General features: G+C 35.1%; 1 protein-coding gene across 3 annotated transcripts in view; it reads right to left on the reverse strand.

The window, feature by feature from the left end:
- Window positions 1-15,285, reverse strand: part of VTI1A (vesicle transport through interaction with t-SNAREs 1A) — a 268,812-nt gene that overhangs the window by 187,859 nt on the left and 65,668 nt on the right. Inside the window, exons 6-7 of one of the 3 annotated variants that reach the window (XM_035547877.2) lie at window positions 10,680-10,828; window positions 9,103-9,863 (exon numbers count right to left, since the gene is read on the reverse strand). The exons of the other annotated variants lie outside the window; for them this stretch is intronic. Of the exons in view, the coding sequence (XP_035403770.1) occupies window positions 10,704-10,828 (125 nt within the window). The 3' untranslated portion in view covers window positions 9,103-9,863; window positions 10,680-10,703. Of the gene's footprint in view, window positions 1-9,102; window positions 9,864-10,679; window positions 10,829-15,285 lie in introns of those variants that run through there. 3 annotated transcript variants of the gene reach the window in all.

Here is a 15,285-nt window from a genome sequence, read left to right on the forward strand (position 1 = left end):
TGAACAGTGAAAGCAGGTGTCAGTAAAGTATTTTTCAGTCAATACCACACATTAACACCTTAGAAATGTCTTCTGTTTAACAGAGGTAATTTAAGCACTTTCTAAAGGAAGAGTTTTTTGGTATTAATACCAGATTACAAAAAAAAACCCTGAGCAATATTTTCATTCAGATTGCAGTTTTCAAGCTGTAATTGCTTTATAAAAAATCCACTCTAGTGTTATCACTCAATATCATCTTCACTGCTGTACATCTGAAGATAATTTTGCAATAAAACTTAATTGATAGAGCTTATTTTTCACTAATCTCCTAATATAGAAAAATGAAAAACTACTAACAGTACGTATTATAAGCTATGACCCTCACAGTGCAGCATATTTCTAGTTTATCAAACTAAAGTAGATCCATTTTATGGCATCAAATATTTTATACACTTTAATAATGTAGAGACTTTTTCCCAAAATAGGAAGTAAATGGAAAATTCCCTTAATAAAGCAAAATATAGAGAGTAGAAGTAATTCACAAAGAAGCTAAGCAGAACATCTCATCTCAACATTACTAGCTTGTGCCCCACTGACCATTAGTGCAAAAACTCAACACATTTCAATTATGGAAATCAGTGACTACGTTGTCAGTAAAATATACTGAGAATTTAAATTCAGTGATTTTATAGTTTGTTTAAACTGAACTCCTTCTTACATACCGTGTACCCTGGATTCTCAGCAAGACTTTTAAAAAATTAAAACATTGTGGATATTATTCTTCCTTCTCTTTTGAGTATGTTATATCTACTATCAGTCTTAAGAGCTTCTCATTAGCTAAGTAAACAGTTCTAGCAATTACAAAGGATATTACAAGGCCAAATGATGCATTAGATGTTCATAGCAAACAGGTGCAAGACAACCATTAATGTACCATGAGAACTGACACCATCACTGTCTTCCGAAATTTGGGATTCAGCCACTGTTGCAGTCAGTACTCCCAAACAGATTAGATAATGGTTGAAAAATTAGCGGTTTGTAGAGACAGGGAGCCATATTTGGCTCACAGTTTGTCACGTTGCCTCAGACTTCATTCCCAGTCCTACTACTACTAAAATTCTGATGGACAATTTGGCACTTTGAACATCCAGGTGCTGCTCTGCAGTCAGTGTGGTCTGAAATGAGACAATCCTAACCTGTAAGACTGACACAATCTCTCTACTCCTGCATTGTGACAATGAACTTTCCACCCTCCCCAAATTTGCCACCTTCTTCCATCACTTCTGTTTCAGTCTCTTGTAGTAGGATCCCACATTCTCTGGTTACTCAAAGATGACTCAAAACATCAAAGAGAGAAGCAAGAAAACTGTTTGTACTATTCAGGGTGATGTATAGACTTGTGCAGGAAATGCCAACGGATAGATACTGCCTTACCTGGCCACTCAGGACTTCTTCTGTAAGACAAAAGATGCTGCATAAGCACCACAAACATCCTTCCATAGCTGTACCAGCATCAATTCCCGAGACTCAGAGATTAATCTAGCTTGGTGCTACATTTTTTTTTTCCCTTTTCTTTTTCTCTTCATTTAACCTCATTATGCTTTGGTCTTCCTATCTACAAAATGAATACAATACCATTGACCCCATATCTCAGGAGGATAACAGGGATGCACAAACAAAGTTCCAGGAGCTCAAGGTATTAAAGGGCAAAACTGTATTGCCAAACTGGCAAAAAACTGCAGCCACTTCAGTTTGAAAAAATTATACTATTGCCTTATTTTTGCATTTGAATACCTCTCATGCTGTCATTTAATGAAGGAAAAGTTTTTTAAACATAGCAATCAGTTTGCCAAGATCACTGCAGATGTATCAGACAGAATTAATGACTGTAAAAGGCTGACAGACTCGTGCTTTGTCTTCTGTGAATGAAAACACTACTCTCCAGACCACATAAAAATCAGCCTCCGCCTTTTTTGGCAGTCAGATCATAACAAGGCCAAAGTAATATTAAATCATTTATGAGGTTTTTAAGTTTAAATATCAAAGTGATATATATGCAGAAGAACTGTTATGACATTTGAATTTCTGCAATAGGCATTTTTTAGACATTTCAAACTATGTAAAACCTGACATTTCAGCGTTTATATACAAGACCTGCTATGATACAAAATAACACCTCTCCGCCTATACTTTGTCATTTAAAACTTTTTTCTTTTTTATATAGCCAGATAACTATACTTCAGCTTGCTCCAGAGTAGATTCTTGCCTAGAAACCTGTCATCCTTATGCAAATAGGAAAAATCTACTGTATATTAATTATGATTTTTACAGTGATCACTTTCAGTTTCCTCGTTTCCAGTAGTCAGTCTTTCATCCCCCTTATTATTCATGTAGAAATGTTCTTTTGGCAGCTAAAATATAGTACTTTTATGCAATGTTTTGATGAAGCACACCAGAGAAAATGAAATGAAATGAACTGGACTACCCCAAAAATGAAAACAACGAAGGTGATAACAATACTGTTCAGGGTATTATTTTCATGAGATATGGGAAACAACATGTACTGCTCATCAATTATTCCATAATGTACAATGCCTGTCTCCCCAACCTTCTAACAGCCGGGATTGAAATGTTTTGACATGATGATCTCTAGGTGGAAATACTGAAGGCGCTAAAATATAGATATAAATACGTGATAATGAAGAACAAAATGTGTACCATTTTCTTGCAGTCATAGTTTGCAAATTAACAAGCTGCTATTGATTTTTCTTTGAGGTCAATAACAGCATTTATTGACCTGAGAAGTTAATACTCACTGAGGTCAATATTATATCTCAGGGGTCAACAAATCTGGATCCTGACTTCCATTTCCTGTCCATACATAAATATTACACAGGCAAAATGGGCACATTTAATCTTTGGAGATATGGAAGTACTGTACTTGACATGATACAAAAATCCAAAACCATAAAAAGTTAGGGATAGAGCCATTTTCTTATAGTTTTCGACACTCTACACCATATAATAATCTATAAGTACGGGCTTCATGAAATTTATCTTCAATTTTGAATTTAATGTCTCCAAAGTTTGCAATGGATATCACTGAATTTGTGGTGCTATTTCTCAGCACCAAAAATAAGTCTCATTTATAGGCTGCCGAATATCAACTGGAGATTAACACGGTTTATCAAATTAACATAAAATTCATTATAAAAGAAGTACCTATATACAGTTCTGGACTTCCTAGTTCTTCTGTCCCATTTTTTACATCACGATTTCCAGCAAAAACAAGAGAAATACTTCTACTGCCTTTAATGGATCAGGCCATTGTCATTTTTCTTCTGATTTTTCTCTGTAACTCAAGCCTTCGCAAGTCTGAAGGAAAACCAGAAGCATGCCATTTGTCTCCTGGCAATTTACAAATTCATTACAATTCAATAAAATGAATACTCATCAGCGACCAAAACATGTCTATGTTCCCCTACAAAATGGTGCAAGTGTATTATGCAAAGCATTGCAGAAGAATAAAAGGGCTTGTTTGTTATGAAGGTTCCAAGTTTTTAAAATATTTTAAGAAATATGTGATTATGCACTTAACTATGTATCTACGAGGAAAATGAAGTAAAAGAATAAGAACTGCTCTTTACAAGCATACCAAAATACATATGTGATTTAATTGAGAAGTGAAAATGTGTATTTAAATAACTGCACTTAATCTTATTTTGAAACAGTAGTAAATTTATTTTTGTAACGAAACACTTCCTTGGTTTGCACAGTGATTAAAACATGCCATTTCCACCAAGAAAAACCTTTCAAACTAATTTTTTTTTCATTTTAGAGGTGGTCAGGAGGATATGCCATACCTGCATGTTTGTCTTCAGATCCTGAAGGGATTTTTATTTTTACTGAATTAAGTTTCATCCTGTCCCATTTTTATATGAAAATAAAACAGTAGACTTGTTTTATAACAATTAATCTGCTTCTTCAGTCTAAACTACAGTCTAAGAAAGTAACATTTTCTCTGCATCAGCTGGGTAAATTGAAATGTAAAATAATTAAGCCAATGACTTTCCTGCAGAATAAACTGGAATGACAAAATTAGGGAAAGTGTTAAAATTAACATTATTGTAAATAATTATGGTAAATACTTAATCCTGTACATGATATTGTGACATATCATACGGATTACATTGATGCTAGAATTTTTATTGTGGAGAATATTTTAATATGTATACAATAAAAACTTTTCACTTAACTCATTCGCATTTGGGCAAGACTGATTCACCATTTTAAATTCATTTAAAAAAAATATAGATTCTGGACTGGGTATAAAATTTATCCTCCCTGTAAAATTAAAATCAGTTCAATTTTTAAAAGAAAAATAATTAATACATATTTAACGTGGTATCTACATTTCATACTTAACACTTCTCCACTTAATATTATTTTTACTACTGAAAAATACAGTAGTCCCCATTACTAAAATGACGAAAGTAATTATATACGGAGTAAAGCAAATATAATCTGTCATTTGGATGAAATTTCTAAAGATGGCATTCCAGCCAATTATTGTAGCAGTAAGTGCCTAAGACATTCAACACATGGAAATCTTACAAAACTCAATTATAAGAATCAGACTAATATTTTCCAATACTTGGAATCAAAAGTTATTGCATCTATGTGGATAATGAAAACAGTAAAGACTAAGACATCCCCTTCATCTAACCATTTTGCATATTTGAAGTACACTAAACACTTGTCTGTCTAGATCATAGAAGAGAGCTAAACAGGAACTAAACCCTCAAATACACGAACACTCTCCAAAGTCTTCACATTTATAGTCACAGAGGCCATGAAATATGGAAAAGCTCATCACAGAAGAGACCAGCCAAGCAGATGTAAGAGATTACCTTTGCACCAAGGTTTATCTTTGCAAGATACACAATCTAAACTATGTGATTTATTTCACAAAAATGCAAACCATAACATTTAGCTACTTGTGATACCTGTATTCAGACATCATTGCACTGAGCTTGACCTCAGTGCAAGCTCATGGAAACATATTTTTGCAAACCTTTTTGCTAACATACTGACAAAATGGACAACCTCTCTTCCCCAGTATGCACATCAATGCATGCGTGCACACATACCTGGAATTCAATACAGAAATATTTATGCTCTGCCAATAACTGCCACTGGACATGTTTACAATCATGAGTGTTTATTACAATTGTGGTGGCTAGGCCAAGAGTATAAAATTTCATATAAAATTTAACATTTACATTTTTGAGCTAGTGAAATAACATGAGTTAAATATTAACAAATTGCAGAAAAACAACAACAAAATGATAAACAGCTGATACTGAAAATTAGGAGCAATGGAAGAGTTGGCAAAATATGGAACACAAACATGACAGAATCAGTAGAAGGAGCCCCACTAATTTAAATGAGTTGGTATGAAGAAGGCAAGGCATCACTGTTGTGCCAAGAAAAGATGCAAAGAAGAGAAGAGAGATGCATGTAAGTGGCCTAGGACAGACTGAAATAAAATTAATTGCAAAATTGTAGTTTTCAAAGATGTGGAAAATGGTTTTGTGGTTCTGGTTCCTTAGAACACTTGGTAGCAAATAACTAGCAACACCATCTCAAAACAAGGCTATAACAACTCAAAATTGTATGTGTTAGTCCAGAAAGAAGACTGCAGATCAGCAGTTGAACTCACTCTGACGTGAAGTGAAGATGGACAGGAAAGCATCTCCTACACTGAACTCAAGTCCTTCTACAAGAATGGTATTAATTTCAGTTTTACAGTATACATAATTTACTTACATAGTACTCAAGGAAATTTCACATTAAAGGCTACTAGGCCTAAATGAGTCTTACTGTTTAAAAGTGAGATAGCACTAACAAGATCCAACTGAAGAGATCCAAATAGAGACTTGGATGGCATTATACTTGTACAAATCAGAGGTCATGTCCTCAGCTGTAACACATTACACTAGCAAACATCTCCAGTACTTCACCAAACTTACATGTTTGCACATGCAACATTTTGATAATATATTCACTCTATAAGTACCAGTAATTATAGCAAAAAAAATATATATTTTAAAAGCATGGTAGTAAAATCATTAGTATAAAATACTATGACATGATTTAAACTAGATGAAGAAAGTATCTAGACAAGTCACTCTTCCATCTTTCTATACTTGGGTGAGAATGATGTTTTTCAACCATTTGTGTTAATGTCTCGCTTCAGGACAGAGTTTTGGGCTTTTCTCCCCCCTTACTTCTACCAAAAGAAAAAAGGTTTTTGTGTAACTATAATTCTTCAGTCCTAAGTTGTAAAAGGGCAAAATGCTGCACTTGAAAGATGATCTACCATGAGAACTCTTTGATATTGACTTTACCTAGAAAAGCATGTTCAATACAAATAATTTTTTAATGTTAAACTTTGTTCTCTAGTGCAATTGGAGGAAAACACTGTTATCCTGACAGGAAGTAGAGGTAGAAGGCTTCAAACAAGAAATATATAAGAAACAAAAACAACTACAGTGTATTTTATTTTTTCAAGTCTAAGCTCATCAACTTTTCTTCTTGATGTAAGTTGTATATAAAGAGTCTTTGCCCAACAAGACCTCATGCTGTGCAAAATCATCGGTGCCCATGTAGTGAAAAATCTATTAAAAACTACTGAAAGTCATGTTGTTTACTTAGGCATCCGAAATGATAACTCAAAGTCTACTTTTCTATGAAATATGCAGCTTATGTTCTATGGAGAATTAAATCACCAAACGAAGCCATTCATTTAGTGATTTAATTACAATCTGTAGTTGTAATTCTGTTCACTTGTGCTCTTTAAAAGGTTGTGACAGACAGACTGTCATTGCCAAGCCAGCATCACTTGGAATCAATTCATTTCATTGGGTAAAATTTCTAAAGAAACTTGTATTGTATAAGATGGAAGAAGAGGAGAAATCAGGTAAAAGCATAAAGTATCTAGGGACAATATATCAGGATTTTAATTCCATCCATTAATCCATTAACAGTTAACTATATTAATTCTATCCATTAAAAGCTAACTATCCTAACTATTGCTAGCTAGCAATTTGTAACTATCTAAAACTTTTTGGTCAGCTTCTCTACAATTTATTTTTCTCAGGGAATATGAAACCTGACCAAGAATGCTTCTCAGACCAACACAAGCTGAACATCTTGCTATAGGAAAAATTAATTTTTTTTTTTGTCCACCTATCAAACAGGTTGTCTGGAATTATAAGACAACGTGAGTATGTTAGAAACAATCCTGACATCTCTCAGCGACACCTAAGAACTGTGGCTGAGAATGTTGTACAAATGAGGAAGGAGATTATATATTTGGAAGAAAGACAAACTTGAGACTTTTTTCATTATCTCTTTGCCACACCAAGGTAGAGGGAAAGTTTACTCAGACAATTAGAAACGACAGCTACTGTTAATTCATCTTTATATTGTTCACCTTCTCTTCTTGCTTTTGCCTTAGCTGCTGATGAACTGAGGCAAGAACATATACTTCCTGCGACAAGTGACATTCATCTTAACAGGTTCCTATTCCAAACAATAAAATAAATCCAGGAAAGGCTAAAGGTGAATGTTAAATGAACATTTGAAAACCTGAAGCTTGAGCATCAATTACACTACTCAACATTTTAAGTAAGTACTAGCATTTTAGGACTGGACAACAAATTCTGAAATGTGACCAGAGGGGGAAACCTCCCTGTAGCTAAATTATTTCAAAAGTGAAAGATGCAGGTAGTATAACTTTAGACCACTTGAAACCTTCAAGTTTTTATTAGGACACAAGTCTACAAAAGCTTTGCTATGAACTTCAGAGTAAGGTACAATGAATATCTCCATCAATGAACACCATCCTGTACCAGTAAATAAATTCGAGAAAGAGGGTCAGCACCAAAGATGACATTGAAACACTGTTTTCAGTGATACAGTAAGAGGTTATTTCCTGTAGAACAATCTGCACGGTAGGGATGGTCCAATACAGTGCTTGTAAAATAATGTTTTAAAAGCTACTTTCTGAGTTCAGATAGTTATAATTCAGATGTTAATATTATTCACAGGTGTTACACGACAAGCACAAGGTATTTGTAAATATATATACATATTTCAACCTGTATGACTATTTGTCTGGAATGCATATGGGAAGAACTTAAGCACAAAATTTCTAGTATCTGAAACAGTGTTTCCATCATGCTGGCATGGAATAGAATTCACAATCTGAAAATTATGTTTCCATTATATATAATAAAGTCTCCTTAAGAAGATATTGTAGTGTTTTGCTCATCCAAATATCAGTATTAAACAACCTTAATTCTTCTGGATTCCTGCTTCTAACAAGACTGAAATTGAGTTTTCCTGTGATATGAAGCACAATAATGAATTACTGAGCAATAGCAAACATTAAACTGTGACTTCTCCAAGGACAGCAGACAAAATGGCCAAATTTGGATCATTCTTACCTATCATACCTTAGCAAATCTGAACTACGGAACAGATATGACATTCCTTATTTGCTGCATTAATGGTATAATCCCAAACCTATGGAAGTGAAAAGATAAGCATCCATTTTCTTGGAATTCAAGTCAAAAGGTGCTGAGTATCCAAAAGATAAGCTTTTAACAGAAGTAATCTTACAATACTGCATAGAATGCAAGAAAGTCTACAAAATAAGTTATCTTTTTCACCTGAAAAAAGGATTTGGAAAAGTCCTCTTTCCCCAAGGTTTTAAAGTATTTTAGTACTCTGAAGTAGTTAGCAGATGATATTTCAACTAGTGAAAATTCAGTGTTTCCTTATTTTGTGGTACCACTGTTTTGACCTGCACCATTTTTACATGGCTAAGAAAACAAAGCATACAATCTGAGCAATACCAACACCAGTGAACTCCTACTACAGGCTTTATCATGAGCAGAGTCCCATTAGGAGATCCCATGCAAAGAAAGTGGAATTGAAAGGTTGGCCCATGGGCATATTCCAAACAAATCCAGTGTTTTATCTGTCATTTATTTCTGCCTTAAAATGCCTGATAACAGAACTGGATAACAGTAAGCATTTTACATATGTACAATATATGAATATACTCAAACAACCTATATCCATATCTCAAACAAACATGAAATTACTGATACTTCAGAACACATTTTCAGATATCCTGCATTTGAAACAACGTACACAAAAACATAGAGAACAGTCTTTGAAAACCTCTAGGCAAGGTAGTAGTTTTTTACTGGGTGAACTTTTCATGACCACAAACACACAACACCCATACTGCTGCTGAATCAAATCTTCAACAAGCAATGCAAAGCTAAGGAAAATGGGGATTGTGCCAGAATTTGCATAAACATGCAGGAATCTGGAAAAGGCAAAATATTAAAGATGAAATTGGAGATAGAGAGCTAGTAAGGTCAGAGCTGGGAATGCTGGAGGGAAGGAGGATGGGACTGCCAGGAGAGAGGTGGCGGCAGCATTTGATGCCAATTTGGTGACTAGACAAGCAACAAACCAGCAAGCAAGCAATATTCAAACTGAACTTGTAAAAAACACTTCACTAGTGTAACAACTGCGTTGTAAACCACTAAGGAATGGAAACAGTATTTTGGTGTCTCCATAACCTCCTGATGCTGCTTCCGCTTGTTACAAGGCAGTACTTCTCTACCCTAATACGTTTCCCTCCACTACCATGCATCCGGGACACTCCTGAGGCCTGACATCCTCAGAAAAAAAATCTGTCTGCATATTTCTTCCTCCTCCTCACTTTAAAGCCTGGACTTCGAAGAAGGGCAGAGGGCTTAGGGATGTAGGAATGCAATATGCCACTTCAAAATGAATTTCTGAAACAATAAACAGATTTTAATAGAAATCAGCCAGCAAAGAAAAAAAATTATATATGAAACATGAAATACCATTGCTAGCAGAAGAAACAGGGATCATGAAACAGTTCTCTCTGATGGTGACTGGAAACTGCATAAAAACTCATTTCACTGCAGAAACTTTGGATTAAGATTTCAGTAGAAAGATGTTCTGGCATATCAAAGAAACACCTGAGAAGGAGATATTGGTATATGCTCCAGAACTCAGAAGCCCTCTTTCTCTAATGAAAGGTTTTACATACAGTATTCACATATACATGTATGAATAATTCATTAGAGATGAAATAGGCAGATATTAAGTGTAAATATCTGGGACAGGAATAGACTTTTTTATTTAAAGCAAGGGGCACTAGAAGCAAGGTCCTGATTTTCAAAACTTGTTCCATTTCCATACTCTTAGTTATTTGCAGCTCAAATGTAATTGGAATATGCATGCACCTGAAGACAGAACATGGATATGAAGGTCTAGTGATGTTAAACTAACACAAATTACTAAGTATACAATATTACAACACAAAAGAAGCAGTACCCTTCACACTAGTTTAATATAGCCCTACATGCATAAATATTAGGGTTTGTTTTTTGTTAAATTAACATTGGACGCTAGAGCCATTTAATTTTTTTTCTAAGCTGAGCAAACACTTTTTCGTTTGGATCGTGGCAACGCTTAACTTACTCTATTGTCTGTCTGTAAAGCAAGCCCCTAGCTTTGCAGCTGTAATGGAATGGAATCAGGTTAGTGGATATACTTAATTCAATTTTTAAGGTTTCACGTACTTTAAATCAGCTCTGGTGCACATCTCATTTGTGATCCCTGAACAGCACCCCATGACATATGGGGGAAGAAAGTCCTTCATGGCAGGAACTTGAAGTTTGGGCTGTACAATCAATAAAACGAGTCAGGAATCCCAACCTGTCACGTGCTGCTGTGGACAGTGTGCAAGTACATTAAGTTCTGCTAGTCACATCTGGCAAGACATTTACTGAAGTGGTATTAAAATAGTTCCTTATTCATGCTAACGTCTTTGAACCTTGAGGATTTCATAAAAACTTCTAACACTTTTTCACTGATCCCTTAAGTGTGCTTTCTCTCAGTTCTGCATCCAGATAAGACAATAATTACAATTTCATAAAGAAGGAAACACACTTCTTTGTCTAATGAAACTCTCATTTGCTTTCCACATCCAGAAGGGTGCCCATACTTTCAGGGAAGGTCTGACCATCTGCCTGTCAGCTAGGCTACCACTACATTACATTATATATTTATGGTTCACTCCACAAAGGGAGATTCATTACAACAGGTGAAAGCCACTGAAATTTGCCTGGATCTCTTAGCACTGAGAATTATTCATGTCATATATGGGTGGTTCTGTCAATTGCTCAGATATATTTCTCCTTTAACTGCTCCAGAATTGCACATTTCTCTGATTTCCAAACAGTAAGAAGGATTGGAAAAATATTTTAAACAACCTCTAGTCAAGACTCAGAAGGATTTTCAGTAAATAGAAGAATAGAGTTTTTCTCTTCTAATTTCTTTGCTTTAAAACACCTTGTTTACACATTAGGAAAGGGAAGAAAAACAGAAGCCAAGACTAAATTTTAAGATTCAGTGCAAAGAATAAATATATTATGCACAAACTACAAACTCTTCTGGTAGCTCAGACATCAAATAGATAGAGACACACCATAATATCTAGTAATCATCATTACTAAATGCAAGTTCAACACGTGTTTTCAGATTACATGTACTGAGAGTAGTAGAAATATCTAAGGTTCATGAAGAAAAAAAAGTACCTCAAACACCTGTAATGTGGTTTTGCCATGAATGCCTGTGCAGCATTCAATGGTTGTGTCTCTTTCATTGTCATGAAATGAGTTGAAGTCCCTATATAAATATTTTTTTACCCCTAGAAAGTATCTGGCTGTTGAGAATAATTTATAGAAAGCAATTCAAATGCAGATTACCACAGTGCCCCACAACAAGGTATCTTCTTTTTCTTGTTCTAGTGGTTTACAATTGCACACTAATTTTTATCTCTGCAGATTAATTAAACGGAGAATTTTAAACTATTTCTCATTTAAAATAGTCCTGTCTATAGCAAACATGTAAGACTTGACAAAGAAAGGGATACCTTACTATGTTACACTCTGCAGGGAAAATAAGGAAGCTCTAGAATTCGTTTTGATGTTGTGAAAATTTGTGCATGGGGAAACAAAATATCTCCCCCTCTAAACTGGGAAGAATTTTGTGATTAATTAGGAATAATTCAAAGGACTGTCCTTTAGATCGAAACCAGCAAACTTCATGCATTTTGAAAATCCTTCTCATGTATGGAGGCTATATGGTCAGACTAAATGATCTGAAATTAAGAACACAGGGCTTTAGCTCTAGCACAGCAGACACAGAGAATGAGCCTGGGAAGTCTGTTAACACGTTGCATTTCATCACCTATAAACTAAATAATACCGTACATTTGAGTCCAGATGTGAAGTTTATGGAACGCTGAGAAATACGGAGAGAAGGAATCACTCAGAAATCACAGTTAAAAAATGAAAACATGATACACACAGGCATAGGGTGGTAATTCAAGTACTACGTCACGGTGACTGCTGCAAAATGATGATTAGCCATTTTAGCTCTTAATATCACAAGTAGTGAGTGGTGTTGGAAGCAAGCTGTAAACTTGTTTGTTTGCTACCTACCATCAAAGCTGAACAATAGCAATAGAAAAATAACAGTGAGAATTTTTTTTTAAAACAATATTTGGATTAAAAGCATGCAGATGAGTGCACTCCACAGTGTTTTAAGCCTTTATTAATACTTGCCCTACTCGGTAGAAACAACAGGCACCTTCAAGATTCAAACAGCCAGTGGTTTTCCTTATATGTCCTGAGAGCCGTCCCTCATGGGTGTTTGTGCTGTACAACTCAATCATTTAAAATCCAAATGCTCTTCTGAACTTGTCTACCAAATCAGCTACTCAAATGCCTGTTACATTTGCAGCATACCCCTGAGAGCATTTAGGATAACGTTCTCTTTACAGCAGGCCTTGAGTACTATGGAACTGGTTAACATATACTAAAATTCACTTAGTCATTCAGAAGGTTTAGACATAGATTTAAGCATCCTCGATAACAACAAGTGATAGCCAACAACCTATGAAAACCTGACGGTCAGTGCGGATTGTGTCTTAGAGATGGTGACATAAGTGGCATCGAGTTCAGACTCCACTGAAGCCTATGCAACAATGGCACTGCTTAAAGAAGGAATTCAGACCTTCCAACAGATCTCAGCTTGTATGAACAACTGCACGTAAGATGAAAGGGCTTATCAATTTAGAGATGCAAAAAGCAAAAAAGCTTCCAATTTCTCATGGTAAGTTTCAGGAATGGTAATGCAAAATTGCATTAAATTAGTTACGTGATGTCAGATTAATCTTAGATGATCACAGGGGCAGGTTAAAATAGTATATGAATTTTTGCTGATGAAGGTAATAAGAAAGCCCCAAATTTGATTCATTCCAGAGGTGAAAATGATCCAGCTTCATTACAATAAGCAGCATACAGATCCATAATTATGAAAAGACATCATATAAAGAAAGTAGAATACATATTTAAGGATTGTCACCTTTGCATCCTCATCTTCAAAGAATCACAGAATGGCTGAGGTGGGAAGAGACCTCTTGAGATCACCTAGTCCAACCCCCTGTTCAGTGCTTGAACACACTCACTATAAAAAAGTGTTTTCTTGTGTTTGGATGGCATTTCACAGGTTTTAATTTGCTCCCCTTGCCATTGGTGAGAAGAGTGGCTTCCCCTTCTTCATTCCCTCCCATCAACTATTTCTACACATTAAGATCTCCCTGAGCCTTCTCTTCTCCAGGCTGAACAAACTCAGCTTTCTCAGCCTTTCCTCACATGGAAGACGGTCCAGTCCTTTAATTTTATTTTGCCGGACTCAGCAAAGTAGAGAAGATTTTTTAATGCAACAACAGTAAATATCAGGGTGAAACATGGTCTAAGTAGTCAACTGAACAATGAATTGAAACTCCAGAATGAGATGTTTTATTTTAACATGACACCTCAACAGAGTGATCGTACAGTAACTCCAAAAGTAAATTCTCTCATTGCACTAATCTATACTCACTCATATCTAGAATCACCTTGGTCCATGGCAGGAACTAAATATAATTAATCTGTTCCCATAAAAATCTTCTGCAAAAATCTACATTAAAATGATGCTAATGTTTCCAAAGCCATCATGTCCAAATTATTTAATACTAATATGCCTTATACAGCTACACTACTAGTCTTCACAGAGCTTAGGCAACAAGAACTATAGAGATATATATAGATATAGTTTATTATGAAAACTGAAGACCAACACAAAGATGGGACTGTGGACTGTGTGTAATTCAGTAATTGTACCTGCTTTTGATACCAAAAGACAGCTTTTCCATAAAAATATACATTTGCCCTCCAATCATATTTCTCAGAAATCACCATGGAGATGAGCAATGGAAGTTAACATGATCACCATCCCTACAAATCATATTCCAAACGGAGTGAAACAGGATATAAGATATCCCTTCCCCTAAAAGATCAGGCTGAATTTTTGTGTACAGTTTCTTTGTGAAAGATCCAGACTCAACTACAGCATATCAGGAGTCATTCTGGATCAATTTAAAATAGTGGTTCTAAAAAAACACCACCACATGCTATGAACATTGATAGAACTGAATTGAAAACCTGCAGGAAAGCAAATTTAATTGTTATCACATGTCCATCTCTAAATCCTATTTCAGCAGATGATGCATTAGTAATTTTCCCTGTCCCCTCCAAAATCTACACCGTATGTTCCATACTTACATTTCATTATTGTTCAGAGCACTAAGTCCAGAATAACTAAAATGCAGGCACTTCAGTAATACTGCTCATTTAGCACAGCCATACGCTCTACAAGGGCTCAACTTAATTTACCTCTTAAATAAAGCTTGGATTCTAAAAGAATATCGGAATATATCAATTAATTGGAGCTTGCTGCCAGAAAATTACTTCACTGTTAAAACATACATTTTCTGCAACTTTCTGTAACTTCACATAAGCTTTATTTAAGGGGATTAGACTTTGAAGGCTTAACTATTGCCAGTTTAAAAAACAAAAAACAAAAACAACAACAACAACGAATACCACCCAAACTATAAATTGCCAAAATTTAGTAAAAACATTTTGAAAATAACGACTAAAGAGTAGTATTCGTTAATAAAAAATAATTCTATAATTGACCCTGAATTTAGCTTTCTCCCTTCATTTTACTTCATCTGTATTTTTGGGGGTATGGTTTGTTTACTTCGAGTGCACAAAACAGCTGTATAATCAGTTA

The sequence above is a fragment of the Cygnus atratus genome, chromosome 7, assembly GCF_013377495.2.
Source record: "Cygnus atratus isolate AKBS03 ecotype Queensland, Australia chromosome 7, CAtr_DNAZoo_HiC_assembly, whole genome shotgun sequence".
Taxonomy (NCBI): Eukaryota; Metazoa; Chordata; class Aves; order Anseriformes; family Anatidae; genus Cygnus; species Cygnus atratus.